Source organism: Mobula birostris, chromosome 14 (assembly GCF_030028105.1).
Source record: "Mobula birostris isolate sMobBir1 chromosome 14, sMobBir1.hap1, whole genome shotgun sequence".
Classification (NCBI taxonomy): domain Eukaryota; kingdom Metazoa; phylum Chordata; class Chondrichthyes; order Myliobatiformes; family Myliobatidae; genus Mobula; species Mobula birostris.
In genome coordinates, this window is record NC_092383.1 from 49,505,897 (window position 1) to 49,529,020 (window position 23,124).

At 42.0% G+C, this 23,124-nt stretch overlaps 1 protein-coding gene across 2 annotated transcripts in view; it reads left to right on the forward strand.

Annotated features, from left to right (window-relative positions):
• kdm5ba (lysine demethylase 5Ba) overlaps positions 1-23,124 on the forward strand; it is a 156,237-nt gene that overhangs the window by 82,304 nt on the left and 50,809 nt on the right. For both annotated transcript variants that reach the window (XM_072278521.1, XM_072278522.1), the window contains exons 15-17: positions 8,096-8,277; positions 16,440-16,564; positions 22,361-22,511. In XM_072278521.1, the coding sequence (XP_072134622.1) occupies positions 8,096-8,277; positions 16,440-16,564; positions 22,361-22,511 (458 nt within the window). The remainder of the gene's footprint in view (positions 1-8,095; positions 8,278-16,439; positions 16,565-22,360; positions 22,512-23,124) is intronic.

Sequence of the window (23,124 nt, forward strand, 5' to 3'; positions counted from 1 at the left end):
CTTACGAACAGTGCCAGAATTGAACTACGAACTCATGGAACGTCCTGCACTGTAAAGGCGTTGTGCTAACTGCTATGCCACTGTGGTGCCCTACTTTGTTGGAAATTGCCATTGCTTTAAGTAGTATTAATGCTGGGTCTACATAGTTATGGATTTATTTGTAAAAACTGAATAGTTTTGGAGATGGATGGAGAAAAAAAATGTCATTCCATGTTTGTGATTGCACACAGTCTGTTTAAATAGTAAATAGTTGTAGATAGAACAAATTGGAGTCAAAGCCATCTTTTCACAATGCTTATAAAGTGTTGGTTTTTACTTCATCTGAAGTAAATGAGTGACATGGAATGTCAATTTTTTTCTATAAATAAGTCTAATGTAATGAGTAATGTTGTAAATATATTGTTTGAAGCATTCTTTGTCATTATGGTTGTATGTAGATGTGTGTGAATGGCATATGTCATTATGCCAGTATATTCATTTTATTCATTCCTGGGATGTGGGCATCACCAGCTAGGCTAGCATTTATTGCCAATCGTTAGTTGTCCTTGAGAAGGTGGTAATGAGCTGCTGCCTTGAACCGCTGCAGTTGTTGTGGTGTAGATACACCCACAGTGCTGTTAGGGAGGGAATTCCATGATTTTTGACCTAGTGACAATGAAGGAACGGTGATATGTGTCCAAGTCAGAATGGTGAATGACTTGGGGATTTCCAAGTGGTGGTGTTTCCAGGTATCTGCTGTTCTCTCGTTCCTTTAGATGGTAGTGGTCATGGGGATCTGGAAGGTGCTGCCTTAGGAACTTTGGTGTGTTGTTGCAGTGCATTTTGTAGATAGTACACACTGCTGCAATTGTTCATCGATGGTGGAGGGATTGGATGCTCGTGGAAGGGGTACCAATCAAGTGGGCTGCCGTGTACTGGATGGTGTCAAGCTTGAGTGTTGATGGAGCTGCACTCATCTCAGGCGAGTGGCGAGAATTCCATTACACTCCTGACCTGAACCTTGTAGATGGATTCAGGAGGTGAGTTACACACCATAAGATTCCTAACCTTTGACCTTAGAACAGTTCAGTTTCCTGTCAATGATTCCCTCCCCCCCCCCCCCGGGATGTATATAGCAGATTCAGTGATGGTGATGCCACTGAATGTCAAGGGACGTAGGTTAGAGCTTCTCTTGTTGGAGATGGTCATTGCCTGGGACTTGTGTGGCTCATGTGTTACTTGCCACTTGTCAACCCAGCCTGGATATTGTCCAAGTCCTGCTGTATTTGGGTATGAATTGCTTCACTATCTGAGGAGTCACGAATGATTCAGAACATTGTGCAGTCATCTGCTAACATCCCTACTTCTGACCTTGTAATGGAAGGAAGGCCATTGATTAAGCAGCTGAAGATGGTTAGTCCTTGAACACTTCCCTGAGGAATGCCTGCAGTGATGTCCTGAGGATGAGATGATTGACCTCAAACCACCACAACTGTCTTCCTTTGTGTCAGGTATGATTTCAACCAGTGGGGGATTTCCTCTCTAATTCCCACCTCACAAAGTGCCTCTCCAAAGAAAGATGCAGTAGACAAGATATCCTGGGCACCTATTTTTTTCTTTTGATTTGTTTCTGGAGTTACAAAATAGAGCATCTAGTATTTTCATTCACTAAATGTCTTTATTGAATTATACAAGATGGTTATTTCTTAGCTCTTAGCTTCATAGCCCCATATTTTGCAGTTTTTAATTAAAGGACATATGAGATGTGAGAACAAACTTGCATTTAGAATTCTAATAGATTGGTAGACCACTATAGGCCAAAGGGATCTGGGAATACAAATCCATAATTCCTAAAGTGGTGTCACAGGTCATAAAGAAAGTTTTTGGCACATTGGCCTCTAAATCAAATTATTGAGTATAGGACTTGGGATGTTATGCTGAAATTATGTAAGACATTGGTGAGCTTAATTTGGAGTATTGTGTCCAGTTTTGACCACAGGAAAGATGTCAATAAGATTGAAAGTGTGTAGAGAAAATTTACAGTGACGTATTCGTTATGATGGTATAGATGATAGAAAAGGCCAGTTTATATTCACCCTGAGGCTGAGTGAGACCAGGACTAGAGGTCATAGGTTAAGGGTGAAAAATTATGGGGATCCTGAGAGAGAGTTTCATTTGGATGGTGCTGTTAGTGTTGAACAAGCTGCCAGTGGAAGTGGTGGATGAGAGTTTGATGGCAATATCAGAATCAGGTTTATTATCACTGGTGTATGTTGTGAAATTTGTCAACTTAGCAGCAGCAGTTCAATGCAATACATAATATAGAAGAAGAAAACAATTTATAAAATAAGTAAATCAATTACAGTATATGTATATTGAATAGATTAAAAATCATGCAACAACAAAAAAATAATATATATATTTTAAAAAGTGCAGTTGCATTCATGGGTTCAATGTCCATTTAGGAATCGGATGGCAGAGGGGAAGAAGCTGTTCCTGAATCACTGAGTGTGTGCCTTCAGGCTTCTGTACCTCCTACCTGATGGTAACAGTGAGAAAAGGGCATGCCCTGGGAGCTGGAGGTCCTTAATGGACGCTGCCGTTCTGAGACACCGCTCCTTGAAGATATCCTGGGTACTTTGTAGATAAGTACTTAAGATGGAGCTGACTAGATTTACAACCCTCTGCAGCTTCTTTTGGCCCTGTGCAGTAGTTTACCCCCCCCCCCCCCAATACCAGACAATGTTGCAGCCTGTCAGAATGCTCTCCACGGTACATCTATAGAAGTTTATTTGTTGACATACCAAATCTCTTCAAACTCCTAATGAAGTATAGTCGCTGTCTTGCCTTTTTTATAGCTGCGTCAGTATTTTGGGACCAGATTAGATACTCAGATCTTGACACTCAGGAACTTGAAACTGCTTACTCTCTCCGCTTCTGATCCCTCTATGAGGATTGGTATGTGTTCCTTTGTCTTACCCTTCCTGAACTCCACAAACCAGCTCTTTTGTCTTGCTGATGTTGAGTGCAAGGTTGTTGCTGTGACACCACTCCACTAGTTGAAATATCTCACCCCTGTACGCCCTCTTGTCTCCATCTGCGATTCTAACAATAAGGGTTGTATTATCAGTAAATTTATAGATGGTATTTGAGCTATGCCTAGCCACACAGTCGTGGGTATAGAGAGGGTAAAGCAGTGGGCTAAGCACACACCCCTGAGGTGCACCAGTGTTGATTGTCAGCGAGGAGGAGATGTTATCACCAATCCGCGCAGATTGTGGTCGTCTGGTTAGGAAGTCGAGGATCCGATGGCAGAGGCCCACGTTCTGTAGCTTCTCAATCAGGATTGTGGGAATGATGGTTTAAATGCTGAGCTATAGTTGATGAACAACATACTGACATGGTGTTTGTTGTCCAGGTGGTCTAAAGCCATGTTAAGAGCCATTGAGATTGCAACTGCCGTTGACCAATTGTGGCAATAGGCAAATGGCAATGGGTCCTGTTCCTTGCTGAGGCAGGAGTTCAGTCTAGTTTTGACTAACCTCTCAAAGCATTTCATTACTGTGAGTGCTACGGACGATGGTCATTAAGTCAGCTCACATTATTATTCTTAGGCACTGGTATAATTGTTACCTTTTTGAAGCAAGTGGGAACTTTCGCCTGTAGCAGTGATGGGTTGAAAATGTCCTTGAATACTCGAGCCAATATTTAAAAGATGTTTGAATAGGAGGGGTATGTAGAGCTGTGGTCCAGGTATGGGTCAATGGGACTAGGCAGAACAACAGTTTGGCACTGATTCGATGGACTCAGACCTGATTCTCTGCTGTAGAATTCTGAGACTGTTCCAAGTCTTATCTGTCATTGTAGCTTTCTTTCAATGTTAGTAAAACCGTATTTAAAAAAATGTTTCAGTGCCAATTAAAACCAATGCAACTAACAAATCATGAAATATTGGCCACACGTTCCTGTTTTTCCAGTTTCCTCCATATCCTTTTAAACTAGTTCTCAGTTCGTTTGCATTTCTTGGCAGAGTATGAATATAAAACTAAAGCTGATGTTGATGAGCATGTTGTACATTAGCTAACTTTTATCTTGCCCTGAATGTGTATTTTATCTGTTCATAGAAAGCAAGGTTTCCTGAACTGAAAACAAAATTGCAGAATTTAATCTCCTGGGTTGTTTAGCATGAATTCTTTTAGCATAAGTGCTTGTTCAAGATACATTTGCTATGTTTTGGGTTTTGTCTTTCTAAACTATCTTCAATGCGACTAGCTTCAAACAATGACATGATTTTTGAATGTTGATTTTGTTAACAATGTTTCCAAAAAGTATTTGAGAGATGTGTGAAAGCTAAGTGAAAAATAACTGCCATTGTAATCAATGAGCGATATGTAAACTAACATGGATCCTGAAAATGTTCGTCACTCTAATGTAGGGAAATTTTTTTTAAAGAAACGGCAAGAGAAAAGGTGAGACTATCAGAAATAAAGTCTGCAGCATTTGAGTTTATTGAAAATTTTGAGGTCTTATTTTGATCCTAAGGTGTTGGAAATTTTGATAGGTTAATTTTGTTTGAGTAGTGGAAGTCAAATCCGGATAAAGTCACTCAGAGAACGTGTAAGTACAACCTCTTTATTCAAAGCACCCAGGGCACTTCAGTTAGTCACTCAAACCGGAGCAGTCTGCGACGGTTCTTGTCCAGTCCACCAACTAACGAACGTTCCCCTTACATAATGGATATAGTCGTTCAGAGACCCCCACACATACCAAGCTGGAGTCAGACTTGTCTATTGCTTGACAGTACTGAGAGACAAATTACAGAATAGGTATAATGGCCACATACACAAAACAGACTGGAGCTGTCTTATCTCTGTGCATGACTGCACAAGGAGACAAGCATCCTGTAACACTAGCTGGCTAACTTCAAGAAGAAATATTGCTCAGCATTGAATTGCACATCTGTTGATCATCAAGGTTTCTTGCAGAAAAGACAGCCTGCTATGTTTAACTGACTGTGTTAACCCTTTTACATACTTTATCAGAGTTGCAGTGTGGAACAGGCCCTTCCGGCCCAATGAGCCACACTGCCCTGCAACCCATCTATTTAACCCTGGGCTAATCAGAGGACAATTTACAATGACCAATTAAACTACCAACTGCTATGCCTTTGGACTCTGGGAGGAAATCCATGTGGTCACGGCGGGGGGGGGGGGGGGGTGCGCGGAGCATGCAAACTCCTTACAGATAGCACCAGAATTGAACTCTTGAACTCTGCTTCTAGCTGTAATAGCTTTGTGCTAACCACTGTACTACCATGGAGCACCTTAATTGTTTAAGGAGAGATGTCCTGTAGATACTGCCTACCACTTTGATTATTTATCAACAATGGATATTATTGACAAAAAAATCTATTGACTGGTGAAATAAAATGGAAGAAACTTGAAAGCTGTTTGGCAACTTGTACCAAGATAGAGAGTAGTGTCTAACTGGGGTGCAGTACTTGGAGGTGCTAGTATTCTTATGGACTTGGTATACTTATCTTAAGTTCAAGTTTAATTGCCATTGAACCACATGTGAATGTCCGTGAGTACAGCCAAATAAGACAACCTTCTTCCAGGGCTAATGTGGAAAACACATTACAGGTTGACTTTCACTAATCCGACTACCTGTAATCCGGTTCCTTCGATAATCTGGCTCTGATTATGCTTAATGTGATTCTTCTGTAATTTGGCATTTTCACTAATCCGGCACTCCTCAGGTCCCAGTGGTGCCGGATTAGTGAAGGACACCCTGTACCAGCAATCATACACAGTACTAGGCACAAGTAAACAATCTCTCAAAAAATATATATAGCCTGAGTCCTTGAGTGACATGTCCTGTAAATTGATCTTGCATGGATGTTATTGGCAAGAACAAGCAGTTCTCAGCAGTTGGCAGGCAAATGTGCATGCACACAATCCAGCTTGTCGTTCCATTGATCAAACACGGGATGGCAGGTCGAAGGGAGGGGCTGACTCCCCCCCCCCCCCACCCACCCAACCCAGCATGAATGCTGCACTACCCACCTGCTATTTTCTTTCCACCTGGTATTTTTCTTGACTATTGCAGCAAGCAAGCCTTGGCCCTCACTACAGCAGAGGCCAAGTGGCTTCCCCACCATCAGTCTCCCCAATAAACAAGGGAAACAGACTTGCAGTGTTTTTCATTATCAATGTCCAACAGGGTCTTGTGGTCACAAGAAAATCTTCCTACACTGCCTTCGCCCACAGACTCCGATGCCTTCCTGTGGTAGGCAGTAACACGGTCTGCACCAATTTCAGCTCCTCCACCAATGAGCAGCTCGCTAATGGGTCAATCTGTAATATCTGAAGTTCTTAATAGCCAGCATTGTCCTGTGATTGTTTTTGTTTTTAAAAAAAAATGTTACAAACACCTTTGGTTGGTCCCTGAAAGGCTGTTGCATCTGAATATGCTGCCATCTTACCCAAGTGGTGGTGGTCTTGGTATTGAAGATGAGGATTGAAACAATGCTAATGATACAAAGATTTGTCACTGATTCATGTGTTAGGTGTATGTACTGACAGAGGTTGTCACTGCTGATTTGAATAGTCCCTGTAACGATGAATAAAGCAAAGTATTTGTTGACTTCGATTACATGAAGTGCATTCAGTTTGCAGTCACTTAATAAGATTTAATAACAATAGTAAAATTCCTGCCAGCATCTTTTGAAATGCAGGTTGGCTTTAAGCATCCCGTTAGTGAACAGTATAGTTGATGTTGGTTCTACATTCCTTAAGCTACATTTAATTTAATTAGTAGACAGTACTAAAGCAAGTGGCAAAAGATAATGCGTTTTGGTTTCATTCATCAACCGTGGGATTGAGTTTAAGAGTCGGGAAGTAATCTTGCAGCTATATAGGACCCTGGTCAGACGCCACTTGGAGTACTGTGCTCAGTACTGGTCACCTCACTAAAGGAAGGATGTGGAAACTATAGGAAGGGTGTAGTAGAGATTTACAAGGATGTTGCCTGGATTAGGGAGCATGCCCTATGGGTTAGGTTGAGTGAATTTAGCCTTTTCTCTTTGGAGCGACGGAGGCATTGATCGTGTGGAAAGTCAGAGGCTTTCAGACCCAGGGCTGAAATGGCTAACACGAGAGGGCATACTTTTAAGGTGCTTGGAAGCAGGTACAGAGGAGATGTCAGGGGTAAATTTTTTATGCAGAGAGTGGTGAGTGCGTGTAAAGGGCTGCTGGCAACGATGGTGGAGGGGGATATGATAGGCTCTTTTAAGAGACTCCTACATGGAGTTTAGAAAAATAGAGGGCTATGATAACCCTAGGTAACTTCTAAAGTAAGTATATATTCGGCACAGCATCGTGGCCCAAAGGGCCTGTAGGTTTTCTATGGTTATATATGCAGGTGCCAAATCTTACTTGCTTAATGATGGTTGGATTTGGGCTATTTATTAAAAGTAATAACAGTTGGCACCTAAAATGCATTATCTTTCTCTGCTTGTCTTGGGCGTGATGCTATTCAGACCCATGTGGAGATTAACATTGTAGCACTCGGGCTTTAGGAGTGCTTGAGGACCACCTCTGTGTTTGGTTGAATTTTATTTTTTTTAATATTTTATTATTTGTAGCATGCAATAGGCCTTTCTGGCCCAGTGAGCTGTACTGCCCAGCAACCTGCCTATTTAACCCTAGCCCAAGCACGGGACAGTTTACAATGACCAATTAACCTACATCTTTAGACTGGGAGGAAACCGGAGCACCAAGAGGAAACCCATGCAGTCATGGAATGTATAAGCTCCTTACAGATGGCGCAGGAATTGAACTCCGATGACCAGAGCTGCAAATGCGTTATGCTAATCGTTCTACTACAGTGGCTACGCTATTCTGAACAGTCAGAATTTGGGGTGTACTGATGGAATTTGTCATGGGGTTTTGAGTTCACATTTGTCTTGAAGGATACTTAAAAATGACTTTCTAGTTTTGAGCATTTCAACTGGGCCCTTATTCTGTTTTCAAACATGACTCTGGAAATAAGTTACATTAAACCTGAATATAAAGAGCTCACTATAAATGAATGAATCTTTTTTCCTCCATTCCAGGGAGTAATTGATTCTGTGAGGGAGAAATTTGAGTTATTGCCGGATGATGAGCGACAGTGTGCAAAGTGCAAGACTACTTGCTTCTTGTCTGCAGTTTCATGCCATTGTAAATCAAATCAACTTGTTTGTCTGTACCACGTCACCGAACTCTGCTCGTGTCCACCACATAAATGTCATCTCAGGTAAATAATGCAAGGAATTTCTATTCTGAATTCAGCCCTTGTTGTTTGCAACCAGTAGTGGAAAAACATGAGTAGCAGATATTGTCTGGGGAAGCCGGTCTGTTAAATGGATCAAGCAGAAGGACTTCACTAAGACGTTAAAAATCCAAGCAAATTGGGGGATGAGAAGTCTCCAAAAGCTATGGGTTTATTTTAGTAAGCAAAATCCCAAATGTCTTTGGGGATTCTACCAGGTATTTTGGATTCCATAGTTCAATCTGGGGTTTACCTATGTTTTAGAGCATATTTGCTTTCACATTTATCTTTATAACTTTTTAACATTGGTGGTTAATGGGTTATTTCACTCGGTTGAAATAAACTTTCTCTTTACAGGGTGCTCCTAGATATTTCAAACAATATCTAGACTAGTATGTCTCGCTGTATAACTGCCTTGGAATGAATATCAGAATCAGGCATGTGTTGTGAAATTTGTTAACTTATCAGCAGCAGTTCAATGCAATATATAATATGGAAGTAAAAAGTAAAAATAAGTAAATCGATTACAGTATTTGTATATTGAATAGATTAAAAAAGTGCAAAAACAAATATATATTATAAAAGTGAGTAGTGTTCATGGGATCAATGTCCATTTAGAAATCGGATGACAGAGGGGAAGAAGCTGTTTCTGAATCACTGAGTGTGTGCTTTCAAGCTTCTGTACCTGCTATCTGATGGTAACAATGAGGAAAGGGGATGCTCTGGGTGCTGGGGGTCCTTAATAATGGATGCTGTTTTTCTGAGAACACTGCTCCTTCAAGATGTCCTGGGTACTTTGTAGGCTAGTACCCAAGATGGAGTCAACTAAATTTACAACCCTCTGCAGCTGCTTTTGGTCCTGTGCAGTAGCCCCATCCCATACCAGACAGTGATGCAGCCTGTCAAAATGCTCTCCACGGTACATCTATGAAGTATAGTCTCTGTCTTGCTGCCTTTATAGCTGTTATGTTGGGAGCAGGTTAGGTCCTCAGAGATCTTGATACCCAGGAACTTGAAACTGCTTATTCTCTCAACTTCTGATCCCTCTATAAGGATTTGTATATGTTCCTTCATCTTACACTTCCTGAAGTCCACAATCAGCTCTTTTGTCTTACTGATGTTGAGTGCAAGGTTGGTGCTGCGACACCATTCCACTCATTGGTATATCTAGTTGGTAGGCTCTCTCATCTCCATCTGAGATTCTACAAACAATGGTTGTATCATCATAAAATTTACACATGGTATTTGAGCTGTGCCTAGCCACACAGTCACGCGTATATAGAGAGCAGAGCAGTGGGCTTAAGCACTCCCCGCTGAAGTGCACCAGTGTTAATTGTCAGTGAGGTCTTCTGGTTAGGAAGTTGAGGATCCAATTGTAGAGGGAGATACAGAGGCCCAGGTTCTGTAACTTCTCAATCAGTATTGTGGGAATGATGGGGTTAAATGGTGAGCTATAGTCGATGAACAGCATTCTGACATAGGTACTTGTATTGTCTAGGTAGTTTAAGGCTGTGTGAAGAGCCATTGAGATTGCATCTGCCATTGACCTATTGTGGTGATAGGTAAATTGCAATGGGTCCAGGTCCTTGCTGAGGCTGGAGTTCAGTCTAGTTGTGACCAACCCCTCAAAGCATTTCAGCACTGTAGATGTGAGAGCTACTGGGCAGAAGTCATTAAGGCAGTTTACACTATTCTTTTCAGGCACTGGTATAATTGTTTCCTTTTTGAAGCAAGTGGGAACTTCCGCCCATTGCAGTGAGAGGTTGAAAATGTCCTTGAATACCCCCGCCAGTTGGTTGGCACAAGTTTTCAGAGCCTTGCTGAGGACCAGTGTTTGCACATTTTGGGTAATGAAGTTGGAGGTATCCTGGTATTAAAAAAAAAAGTAATTTGCAGTTTATCAACTTTACTGCCGATAAATTTCTCTTGGCAGTTGTCTTTTTCACCAACTCTGGAAGTCATCTGGTCTGACTGAAATAAGATACAGTGTGGAATAGGCCTTTCTGTCCCTTAGAGCCATGCCATCCCAGCAACCCATGACAACCCCGATTTAACCCTAACCTATTCATGGGACAATTTACAATGACCAGTTAACCGGGAGATCGGAGCTCATGGGTAAAGCCCACCCATTCCATGGGGAGGATGTACTAGATTCCTTATATAGGATGCTGGAATTGCACTCTGAACTTGGTGCCCTGAGCTGTAATGGTGTCATGCTAATAGCTAAGCTACCATGGTACTGATAAGAGGTAAGATTAATAAAAATTATTTAATTAAATATGTAAATTCAGAGTTTGTCTAAAATTATTCGCAAGATTCTGTTTCACAAGTAGTCAACCAATAACTCCATTCTGGAAAAGAAGCTCAAATGGGCCATAAAAGATATTTTCATATTGCTATCAGGCAGGTGCCCATAGCTGCAAATTTACGGTGAATAAATTAGACTGCTGAATTAGTTATAATGGGCATTCACAAGTGGCACCTTTTATTAAAGCCCATGTGCCCAAACATAAATATGCATGCAGAGTGCAGAGTATGAAATCAGTGAAGCTGTTGATTTGGTTGCAATTCTGGCATTCTGAAATTTCATGCCCTAGTCTGTCCTCTTTGAACTTTGTGCAGTTGATATTGTATTGGACTTGCCATCCGAACTAATTAATTGGGAATGCTTGTACATGAATCACAAAAGGTTGGTTTGTAGGTGCAGCAAGCTATCAAGAAAGCAAATGGGATGTTGACCTTCATTGCTAGAGGGATTAAGTTTAAGAACAGGGAGGTTATGCTGCAACTGTACAGGATACTGATGAGGCCACACCTGGAGCACTGCATGCAGTTCTGGACTTCTTACTTGAGGAAGGAAGGCTTTGAAGGCAGTGCAGAGGAGGTTCACCAGGTTGATTCCAGAGATGAGGGCGTAAGACAGTGAGGAGAGATGACTCTCCTGGGACTGTACTCGCTGGAATTCAGAAGACTGAGAGGAGCTCTTATAGAAACATATAAAATTATGAAAGGGATAGATAAGATAGAGGCAAGAAAGTTGTTTCCACTGGTAGTTGAGACTAGATCTAGGGGACATAGGATTCGGGGGAGTAGATCTAGGACAGAGATGAGGAGGAACTGCTTTTTTTCAGAGTGTGGTGAATCTGTGGAATTCTCTGCCCAATGAAGTAGTGGAGGCTAACTCAGTAAATATATTTTAAGATGAGGTTGGGTAGATTTTTGCATAGTAGGGGAATTGAGGGTTATGGGGAAAAGGCAGGTAGGTGGAGATGAGTCCATAGCCAGATCAGCATGATCTTATTGAATGGCATAGCACAGGGGTCCCCAACCTTTCTTGCACCGCGGACCAGTTTAATATTGACAATATTCTTGCGACCGAGATGGCGGGGGGGGGTGGTGGGGGTGTTCAAGTAAACTCACCTCAACATGTCTTTCACAGTTAGGGTTGCCAACTTCTCACTCCCAAATAAGGGATGAAAGTAGTAGTCAAATACGGGACACTTGTGTTTACCCTGAGAAAGACTACCAAGACCATGAAGCCTTGTGCGGGCACCTGTGTGCGCATGTATGACGTGCGCATGGGCGTACGTGCCGATTTTTTTCCACAAATTGGTTTTGGGTGATTCGCTTTACGCCATTTCGGCACGAAAGGTTTCATAAGAACACTCTACCTTAGCGGGGGAAATACAGGACAAGGGCGGACCTGTATGGGACAAACTAATTTAGCCCAATATACGGGATGTCCCGGCAAATATGGGACAGTTGGCAACCCTATGTTCAAGTTCAACAGTGCGTGACAGGGAATGAGGAAAGGTGCAACTGACTCATATCATTTACTCGCGGTGGTTGGGGACCGCTGGCATAGCAGGCTCGATGGACCAGATGGCCTTCTGCTGCTCCTATTTCTTATGTACTTAAGTTCTTAAACAAAACTTGTGAACTATCTATCTGTAAATTGCTAGATAATTTCTTCTGACTTCTGCAATTCTAGACGGTTTTGAATATTTTTCTTGTTTAAAAAATTATAGTGATGTTCTGAGTGTTGTCTTGGTGAAACTGAAATGTTGGTGATTTTAAAGTTTGTTCATAAAACTAGTTATGCAGATAATGAGAAAACCTGCAGATGCTGGAAATCCAAGCAACACACAAAATGCTGGAGGAACTCAGCAGACCAGGCAGAATCTATGGAAAAGAGTAAACAGTCAACATTTTGGGCTGAGACCCTTCAGTAGGACTGGAAAAAAGATGAGAAGTTAGAGCAAGACGGTGCTGGGAGGTTAGGTGAGGAAGAAGATCAACGTGGTAGGTGATGGGTGAAACCAGGAGAAGGGGAGGGGTGAAGTAAAGAGCTGGGAAGCTGATAGGTGAAAAAGATGAAGGGCTGGGGAAGAAGGAAAATGATAGGAGAGGGTAGGTGACCATGGAAGAAAGTGAAGGAGGAGGAGCACCAGAGGGAGGTGATGGACGGGTAAGGAGATGAGTTAACAGGCAAATGGCAATGGTGAAGGAGGTTCATGCCATCAGATTGGTGGCTATCCAGGCGGAATACAAGGTGTTGCTCTTCCAAGCTGACTCTGACCTCATCATGGCAGCAGACGCCATGGACAGACATGTCGAAATGGGAAGTAGAATTGAAGTTAGTGGCCATTGGGATATCCCACTTTTTATGGTGGATGCTGAGTGAAGTGGCCTCCCAATCTATGTCAGGTCTCATCTATATACAGGAGCTACATCAGAGTACAGGATTTAACAGACTGATAAGATGGAGTGTAACCTCACCCAGAAGGACTTTTTGGGGCCCTGAATGGTAGTGAGCGAGTTGGTGTAGGTGCAGGTATAGCACTTATTCTGTTTGCAAGGGTAAGTACCAGGAGGGAGATCAGTGAGTAGGAAGAGATGGATAAGGCAGTCGAATAGGGAGCAGTCCCTGTGGAAAGTGGGGATGGGGGTGAAGGGAAAGGTGTGGCTTGATGGTGGGATCCCGTTGGAGATGCAGTTGTTATGCCACCCCTCTTCTCTCAGTTCCTCTGTCTTTGCTATATCTGTTTTCAGGATGAGGCTTTCCATTATAGAACTAATGAGATGTCTTCCTTCAAACAAGGGAGCTTTCCTTCCTCTACCATCAATACTGCCCTCACCTGCATCTCTTCCATTTTGCGCATGTCTGCCCTTGCCCCATCCTCTTGCCACCCCACCAGGGATAGGGTTCCTTTTGTCCTCACCTACCGCCCCTGTAGACTCTGCATCCAGTACATAATTCTCTGCAACTTCCTCCATCTTCAACTGGATCCCAGCAAGTACATTCCACCCCCCCCCCCCCCAACTTTCCATTTTCTGTGGGAATCACTCTCTATAGGTGGCTGCCTTGTCCATTCATCCCTGCACATGATCTCTCTCCTTGTACTCATCCTTGCAAATGGAACAAGTGCCATACTTGCGCCTACACCACTCCCTCACTACCATTTGGGGCCCCAAACATTCCTTCCAGGTCAGGCAACACCTCATCTGTCAGTCTGTGTCATTTCCTGTATGTGCTACACCCGGTGTGGCCTCACGTATATTGCTGAGGCCTGACGTAGATTGGAAGACCACTTTGCCAAGCACCTATGGCGAAGAAAAAGCAGGATCTCTCAGTGGCTACCTATCTTAGTTCCACTTCCCATTCTGACATGTCCATTTGTGGCCTCCACTACTGTCGCAATGAAGCCACACTCAGGTTGGAGGAGCAACACCTTGTATTCTGTCTGGGTAGCCTCCAGCCTGATGGCATGATAATTGCACCCCTCCCCACCTTTCACCATTCATATTCCCAATTACCTCCATTCCTGTTTCTCTCACCTCGTCTCCTTACCTGCTTATCACCACCTTCTGGTGCTCCTCACTTTCCCTTTCTTCTATGGCCTTCCATCCTCTCCTATCAGATTCCTCTTCTACAGCCCTTTATCTCTTTCACCAATCAGCTTCTCAGCTTCACCCTTCCCCTCTCCCTTTCACCTGTCACTTATACTTCCTCCCCTTCCTCCACCTTCTTGCTCTAACTTGCCTTTTTCTCCAGTCCTGATGAAGGGTCTCTGCCTGAAATGTTGACTATTTTCTCTTTTCCATAGATGCTGCCTGGCCTGCCGAGTTTCTCCAGCATTTTGTGTGTGTTGCTTAGTTATGCAGATGTTTTGACTCAATAAATGAAATGATTGGAACAGGCTACAAAACAAAACAAGGAGAAGAAATAGTGATTAATCAGATCCACTTATCACAGTTCCATTGAGACATAATGTGTTATTTGCATTAACAACTAACCCACCCAAGGAATGGTGTTGCCACAGATTCACGGATAGCATGCTTACCATGTTCCTCATAACAACACAAGCAACAACACAAAGCAAGACACCAACAGCAAAATAAGCCTCTTTCCTATCCCTCCCATCCATCCACCCACCCAGGCAGCCCTCCAAACACAGGATAGGCAGTCTCTGGGGCTCCAGTCCTTCCCCTGGATTCTTAGACGCACAGATGTTGAGCCTTTAAGTTTGGACTATCCCAGGACTCGCCACTCACATGTTTGACCTTTGGGCATTGACTTCTGGACTCACATGGCACTTGTGATTCCTGTAGTCCTCTACTTGGCCATTCACAGAAAATGTTTGTTTCAAAGGATCAATGCTGAGGCCATAATTGTTAAATGTGTTTAAATTGGTAATAGATTTGGGATTGAAAAATACAATTCAAGATCATACAAACACAAGAATTTCCAGTTAAAATTGGAATAGCGAGTTTAATATGGTTGCAAAGTGGCCAAGATTGAGAATTCCAAGATACCTTTAGATTCCCAAACAATAATGGTAATGCAAGATATTGTATGAATCAACAAACTGGAAATTTGGTCAGGATTGATGGAAAGATGAATGCTGTTAAATACAGAGCGATCCTGAATAAGTATCTGCCAGCCTCTGCCAGAAAGTTTGAACTGGGTACGAAGTCCTCCTTGCACTAGGACAGAGACTCACAGTGCACTGCCAGAGCAACCAAGGGGTTCTTCAAATGAAAATTGATGTCGTTGAGTGGCCCAGAGTCCTAAGCTTAACCCGATCAAACATCACAGTGAGAGGTAGTTCAAATAAGTACTGAGCAAAGGGGGATGAATACTTTCGAACTGCTGACATGCAATTTTTAAATTTTTAGTTAGTTTGTCGAGTTTCCCTTTCTTCGGACTCTACTGTGGAAAAAACGAGCATGTGATTCACAAATAAAATTCTCAGTTAAATTGATCCAAATCCCTGATTTTGTAAACAAAGTTTGGCGACTGAATTTTTTTTTTAAAAGTACTGAGTGCTACTGGGCAGTAGTCATTGAGGCAACTCAGCTCCGTTCTTGGGCACCAGTATGATCACTGTCCTTTCGAAGCAAGTGGAAACCTCTGACAACAGAAATGTGTTGAAAATGTCCTTCATTATTCCAGCCAGTTTGTTGGCACAGGTTTTCAGTACCCTACCAGCTACACCATTGGGGCTTGATATCTTGAGGGTTTACCCTTGCGAAGGATGTTCTGACATCGGCTTGGAGACAAGTCACAGGGTGGCCAGATGCTGTGAGGATTCTTACAGGAGTAGTTTTATTCTCTTTCAAAGTGTGCGTAAAGTATTGAACTCATCAGGGATTGAAGTATTACTACCATTTATGCTGTTAAGTTTCTCCTTATAGGAAGTAATGTCCTGCAAGCCCAGCCATAGCTGACGTGCATCCAATTGTCTCTAACTTCACCTGGATTTGCTTTTTCGTTCTTATGTTGACTTTGCACTGGTCGAATCTTGACTTGTATTGTTCTTAATCACCAGTCTTGAATACCACAGATCTAGCCCTCAGCAGACTATGAATCTACTGGTTCACCCAGGGTTTCTGGTTTGGGCATGTTCAATATGTTCGTGAAGGCAACACTCACCCACACAGGTCTATATGAAGTCGGTGACTACTCTGGTCCATAAATGTTAGAATCAAGAATTTGTAAATAAGTAAAATAAGCAAACATGCAGCTTTGACTGTCAAAGCCAGCTAGTTCTGACACATACCTAATCAATAAAGAATGATAATTCAATTAGTTATGGTATTGATTCTTCAATTACATTTTTCATTTAATTTGTTTTTGTCTCCAGATATCGTTACACCTTGGAGGATCTCTATCCTCTTCTGAGTGAATTGAAATTGCATGTAGCAGTGTATGATGAATGGTCTTCCAAAGTGACTGCTTGTCTGGAAGCTAAAGATAATGAAAAGAAAAGTAAGTATTTGACCTAGAAAACAGCGCTATTCCAATTCATTTCTTCGTGGCCCAATAAGATATTAAAGGCATAGTTCCTAACTTGCTGTTTGTAATAAAACAGCTTATGAGCAGTGAGGTGTTCTTGGAGAGAAATGGAAGCAATACCAAAGGAACTACAGTCCATGACAATACACATATTTGTTGAACTAATTTATCAAACATAAACTAATTTATCAAACATAACATATGATGTAGGGAAGCTATTGCCTTTTAAATTTCGGAAGGAAGAGGGTCAACTTCCCCCAACCGGCAGAACTGTCAGTTCTGCCCTTCTTTCCAAATAACCAAAATAGGAACAAAAAATGCTGGAAATCTTCTATAGGTCAGGCATTATCTGTTAATCTGAACAGAGTTGTTATAGTTGATCTGTATAGTTTTTTCATTTCAAGTAATTAAAATCTAATAACTCATATCACAATTCTTCAATAGCTTTGGGCAAAGATTGAGAATGGGGTGCTTAATGGAAGAAGTTTAGGCGCCAGTGCCTTGCAATGATAGTTCAAAAATTAGATCTGTCTTATTTATCTCATTGGACAGTAATAAGGTCTATGGAAGACCAAAGAATCTTTGGTTCATCCTCAATCAGGTTTAATATTATTTGCATATGTTGTGAAACTTGTTCATTTTGCAGCAGCAGTACATAGAAACATAGACAACCTACAGCACAATACAGGCACTTCGGCCCACAATGCTGTGCCGAACATGTCCTTACTTTAGAATTACCTAGGGTTACCTATAGCCCTCTACTTTTCTAAGCTCTGTGTAGCTATCCAGGAGTCTCTTAAAAGGCCCTATCGTATCCGCCTCCACCATTGTCACTGGCGGCCTATTCCATGCACTCTCTGCATTTTTAAAAAAAAACAACAACTTACCTCTTACATCTCCTGTACTTCCTTCCAAGCACCTCAAAATTGTGCCCTCTCATGTTAGTCATTTGAGCCCTGGGAAAAAGCCTCTGACTATCAATGCCTGTCATCATCCTATACACCTCTATCAGGTCACCTCTCATCCTCCGTCGCTCCAAGGAGAAAAGGTCAAGTGCACTCAATCTATTCTCATAAGGCACGCTCCCCAATCCAGGCAACAAGCTTGTAAATTTCCTCTTCCCCATCCTTCCTGTAGTGAGGCGACCAAAACTGAGCACAGTACTCCAAGTGGGGTCTGACCAGGGTCCTATATAGCTGCAACATTACTTCTCGCCTCCTAAACTCAATCCCACGATTGATGAAGGCCAATGCACCGTATGCCTCCTTAACCACAGAGTCAAACTGCACAGCTGCTTTGAGTGTCCTATGGACTCGGACCTCAAGATCCCTTTGGTCCTCCACTCTGCCAAGAGTCTTACCATTAATACTATATTCTGCCATCATATTTGACCTACCAAAATGAGCTACCTCACACTTATCTGGGTTGAACTCCATCTGCCACTTCTCAGCCCAGTTTTGCATCCTGTCAATGTCCTCTTGTGACCTCTGACAGCCTTTCACACTATCCACAACACCCCAACCTTTGTGTCATCAGCAGATTTACTAACCCATCTCTCGACTTTCTCATCCGGGTCATTAAGAAAAATCACGAAGAGAAGGGATCCCAGAACAGATCCCTGAGGCACACCACACCACTCCATGCAGAATATGACCCACCTACCACCATCCTTTGCCTTCTGAATCCACAAAGCAATGTCCCCCTTGGATCCCATGCTTCCTTACTTTCTCAAAGAGCTTCGCATGGGGTACCTTATCAAATGCCTTGCTGAAATCCATATACACTACATCCGCTGCTCTACCTTCATCAATATGTTCAGTCATATCCTTAAAGAATTCAGTCAGGCTTGTAAGGCACGACCTGCCTTTGACAAAGCCACGCTGCCTATTCCTAATCATATGTCTCTCCAAATGTTCAGAAATCCTGCCTCTCAGGATCTTTTCCATCAACTTACCAACCACTGAAGTAAGACTTACTGGTCTATAATTTCCTGGGTTATCTTTACTCCCTTTCTCGAATAAGGGAACAACATCCATACCTTCCAATACTCCGGAACCTCTGCTGCCTCCATTGATGATGCAAAGATCATCGCTAGAGCCTCAGCAATCTCCTCCCTCGCCTCCCACAGTAGCCCTGGGTTACAGCTCGTTCGGACCTGGTGACTTACCCAACTTGATGCTTTCCAAAAATTCCAGCACATCCTCTTTCTTATTATCTATATGCTCAAGCTTTTCAGTCCATCGTAAGTCATGCCTACAATCACAAAGATCCCTTTCCGTAGTGAATATTGAAGCAAAGTATTCATTAAGTACCTCTGCTATCTCCTCTGGTTCCATGCACATTTTTCCACTGTCATACTTGATTGGTCCTATTCTCTCACATCTTATCCTGTTGCTCTTCACATACTTGTAGAATGCCTTGGGGTTTTCCTTAATCCTGCCCCCCAGGGCCTTCTCATGGCCCCTTCTGGCTCTCCTAATTTAATTTTAAAGCTCCTTCCTGTTAGCCTTATAATCTTCTAGATCTCTATCATTACCTAGTTTTTTTTTTAAACCTTTCATAAGCTCTTCTTAACTAGATTTACAACAGCCTTTGTACACCACATTTCCTGTACCCTACCATCCTTTCCCTGTCTCATTGGAATGTACCTATGCAGAACCCCACGCAAATATCTTCCTGCTGTATGTTTCCCTGAGAACATCTAATCCTAATTTATGCTTCCAAGTTCCTGCCTGATAGCCTCATATTTCCCTTTACTCCAATTAAACGCTTTTCTAACTTGTCTGTTCTTATCCCTCTCCAATATTATGGTAAAGGAGATAGAATTGCGATTACTATCTCCAAAATGCTCTCCCACTGAGAGATCTGACACCTGACCAGGTTCATTTCCCAATACCAGATCAAGTACAGCCTCGCTTGTAGGCTTATCTACATATTGTGAACCTTCCTGAACACACCTAACAAACTCCACCCCATCTAAACCTCTTGCTCTAGGGACATGCCGATCGATATTTGGGAAATTGAAATCTCCCATGGCAACCCTGTTATCATTATATCTGTCTCCTTATCTGCTCCTTGATATCCCTGATACTATTGGGTGGTCTATTTTTAAAAAAAAAAACACCCAGTATAGTTATTGACTCTTTCCTCTTCCTAAGTTCCACCCACAGAAACTCAGTAGACAATCCCTCCATGACTTCCTCCTTTTCTGCCGCTGTGACACTATCTTTCATCAGTAGTTCCACGCCCCCACCTCTTTTGCCTTCCTCCCTGGCCTTTCTGAACCACCTAAAGCCTGGCACTCTATGTAACCATTCCTGCTGCTGAACTGTCCAAGTCTCTGTAATGGCCACAACATTGTAGCTCCAAGTGCTGGTCCACGCTGTAAGGTCATCTGCTTTGCAAGGAGTATTATGAACATTAAAATAGCCACATCTCAAAGCATTAGTCTGAGCATATCCTTTTTCTATCACCTGCCTATCCTCCCTCTCACACTGTCTACAAGCTTTCTCTATTTGTGAGCCAACCGCCCCTTCCTCCGTCTCTTCAATTTGGTTCCACCCCCCTGCAATTCCAGTTGAAACTCTCCCCAATAGCCTTCGCAAACCTTCCAGCCAGGCTATTGGTCCCCCTGGGATTCAAGTGCAACCTGTTCTTTTTGTACAGGTCAAGCCTATTCCAAAAGAGGTCCCAATGATCCAGAAATCTGAATCCCTGCATGCATTTATCATCCACCTCATTCTATTCCTATACTCACTGTCTTGTGGCACAGACAGTAATCCCGAGATTGCTACCTTTGATGTCCTGCTTCTCAACTTCCTTCCTAACGCCCTGTAGTCTGTTTTCAGGACCACCTCCCTTTTCCTACCAATGTGTACCACGTGCTCTGGCTGTTCTCCTTCCCACTTCAGGATATCGTGGACGCGATTAGAAACATCCTGGATCCTGGCACCTGGGAGGCAAACTACTAAAGTTTCTTTCTTGTGTCCACAGAATCGCTTGTCTGATCCCCAACTATAGAGTCCCCTATCACTGCTTGCCATCCTCTTCCTTTCCTTACATGATACAAAACACTACATATTACTATAAATAAACACTAAAAGAAAATAGTGAGGTAGTGCACATGGGTTCATTGTTCATTCAGAAATATGATGGCAGAGTGGAAGAAGCTCGCTCCTGTACCACATGTGGCATGCAAAAGTTTGGGCACCCTGGTCAAAATTTCTGTTACTGTGAATAGCTAAGCGAGTAAAAGATGAACTGATTTCCAAAAGGCATAAAGTTAAAGATGACACATTTCTTTAATATGTTAAGCAAGAAAACTTCTTTATTTCCATCTTTTACAGTTTCAAAATAACAAAAAAGGAAAAGGGCATGAAGCAAAATTCATGAAATTCTGCACCTTTTTTTTTCCCTCCAAACATATGTTTGCTCATTGCGGCCAAAAAATTCTATTCAAAAGGTTCAAAGGAACATCTAAACAAGCCTGATGCATTTTGGAAACAAGTCCTGTGGACTGATGAAGTTAAAATAGAACTTCTTGGCCGCAATGAGCAAAGGTATGTTTGGAGAAAAAAGGGTGGAGAATTTCATGAAAAGAACACCTCTCCAACTGTTAAGCACAGGCATGGATCGATCATGCTTTGGGCTTGTGTTGCAGCCAGTGGCATGGGGAACATTTCACTGGTAGAGGGATTTAAATACCAGCGAATTCTGGAAGCAAGCATCACACCGTCTGTAAAAAGGCCGAAGATGAAAAGAGGATGGCTTCCACAACAGGATAAAGAACCTAAACACACCTCAAAATCCACAATGGACTACCTCAAGAGGTGCAAGCTGAAGGTTTTGCCATGGCCCTCACAGTCCCCCTACCTAAATATCATTGAAAATCTGTGGATAGACCTCAAAAGAGCAGTGCATTCAAGATGGCCCAAGAATCTCACAGAACTAGAAGCCTTTTGCAAGGAAGAATGGGCAAAAATCCCTCAAACAAGAATTGAAGCTGGCTACAGAAAGCATTTACAAGCTGTGATACTTGCCAAAGCGGGTGTTACTAAGTACTGCCATGCAGGGTGCCCAAACTTTTGCTTCAGGCCCTTTTCCTTTTTTGTTATTTTGAAACTGTAAAAGATGGAAATAAAAAAGTAATCTTAAAATATTAAAGAAATGTGTCATCTTTAACTTCATGCCTTTTGGAAATTAGTTCATCTTTTACTCGTTTAGCTATTCACAGTCACAGAAATTTTAACCGGGGATGCCCAAACTTTTGCATGCCACTGCAGCAATGAGAAGAGGCATATCCTGAGTAATGGGGTAAAGAGATTAATCAACACTTCAAGTCATTTTTAGAGTAAAGCCAACTATTACCTTATTGCATAGCCTCTGGCATGGTTTTTTTCCTGTAGTGTTTCAAATTTTAGATCTTTCTCATGCAATATTTGGTTTTGATTTCTAAATATCAAAATTGTAAAAATTGGATGAGCTTTTATTGCCAGTTGCAGCTCTGCTTACAATCTATACTCAGATTTGTTGGCCATAAAGACATTGCAAGATAATTTGTGTTGACTAATTTCAAGTTGCTTGACATATCTCAACCAAGGTATTTTTGCATTTCACTTTTGTAAGTTGTAATCAATAAATACAGCAATGTTTTAAAGAAGAAAATTATTGTGATTTCCTAGTTTTGAAATATTGGCTTCTTTAGCTTTAAAAACAAAATGAGAAAGTTGTCATTTTTTCTTATTGTCTTTATCGTTTACATCTCGTCAGGTATCTCTGATTTCAAATCATTGTTAAAGGAAGCAGAGAAGGAAAAATTTCCAGAAAATGATTTATTGAAACAGTTGCGGGAAGCTATTGTTGAGGCAGAAAAGTGTGCCTCTGTTGCTCAGCAACTACTTAATGATAAACGGCAAACCAGGTGTGTAAGTTTGTAAATTTTACACAGTAGCTCGTATAAGGAGTGTGCTGTCGATGTTGGACCAGGCTTTTATGTACTGCTCAGTTGCTTTCAACTAACATTTGCTTTTAAAAACTGGTCTAGTTCCTATTATTTTGGAAAACTTTGGATTTTGACTCAACCCTCCAAATTGAAGTTGAATCAAATTCTTAAAAAGGTAGTTTTCCTTTCTTATGAGTCTGCAGCCAAGATGAATTTTATATTTGCTACACTAGGTAGGAAGCATCTGTTTATGGCTCATACATGAGTTAATTTTGTTTGCTATTGAGTAATCTCATGTGGGGATATGTATGTTGAATATTCCAAAGCATGGGCATTTTCATATTTAAACTTCCAGAATTTACTCGGTTTTCCAGAGATTCAGGAATTTCATTCTGAATGTTAGCAAGGTTTCAAAGGTACATTTAATGTCTACAACATACATCCTGAAATGCTTTTTCTTCGCAACCATCCCCAAAACTGCGGAGTGCCCCAAAGAATGAATGACAATTAAATGTTAGAACTCCTGCTTGCCCCATCCCCGTGTAAGCAGCAGGAAAGCAATGATCCCCCCTCCCCCACCAGCAAAAAAAGC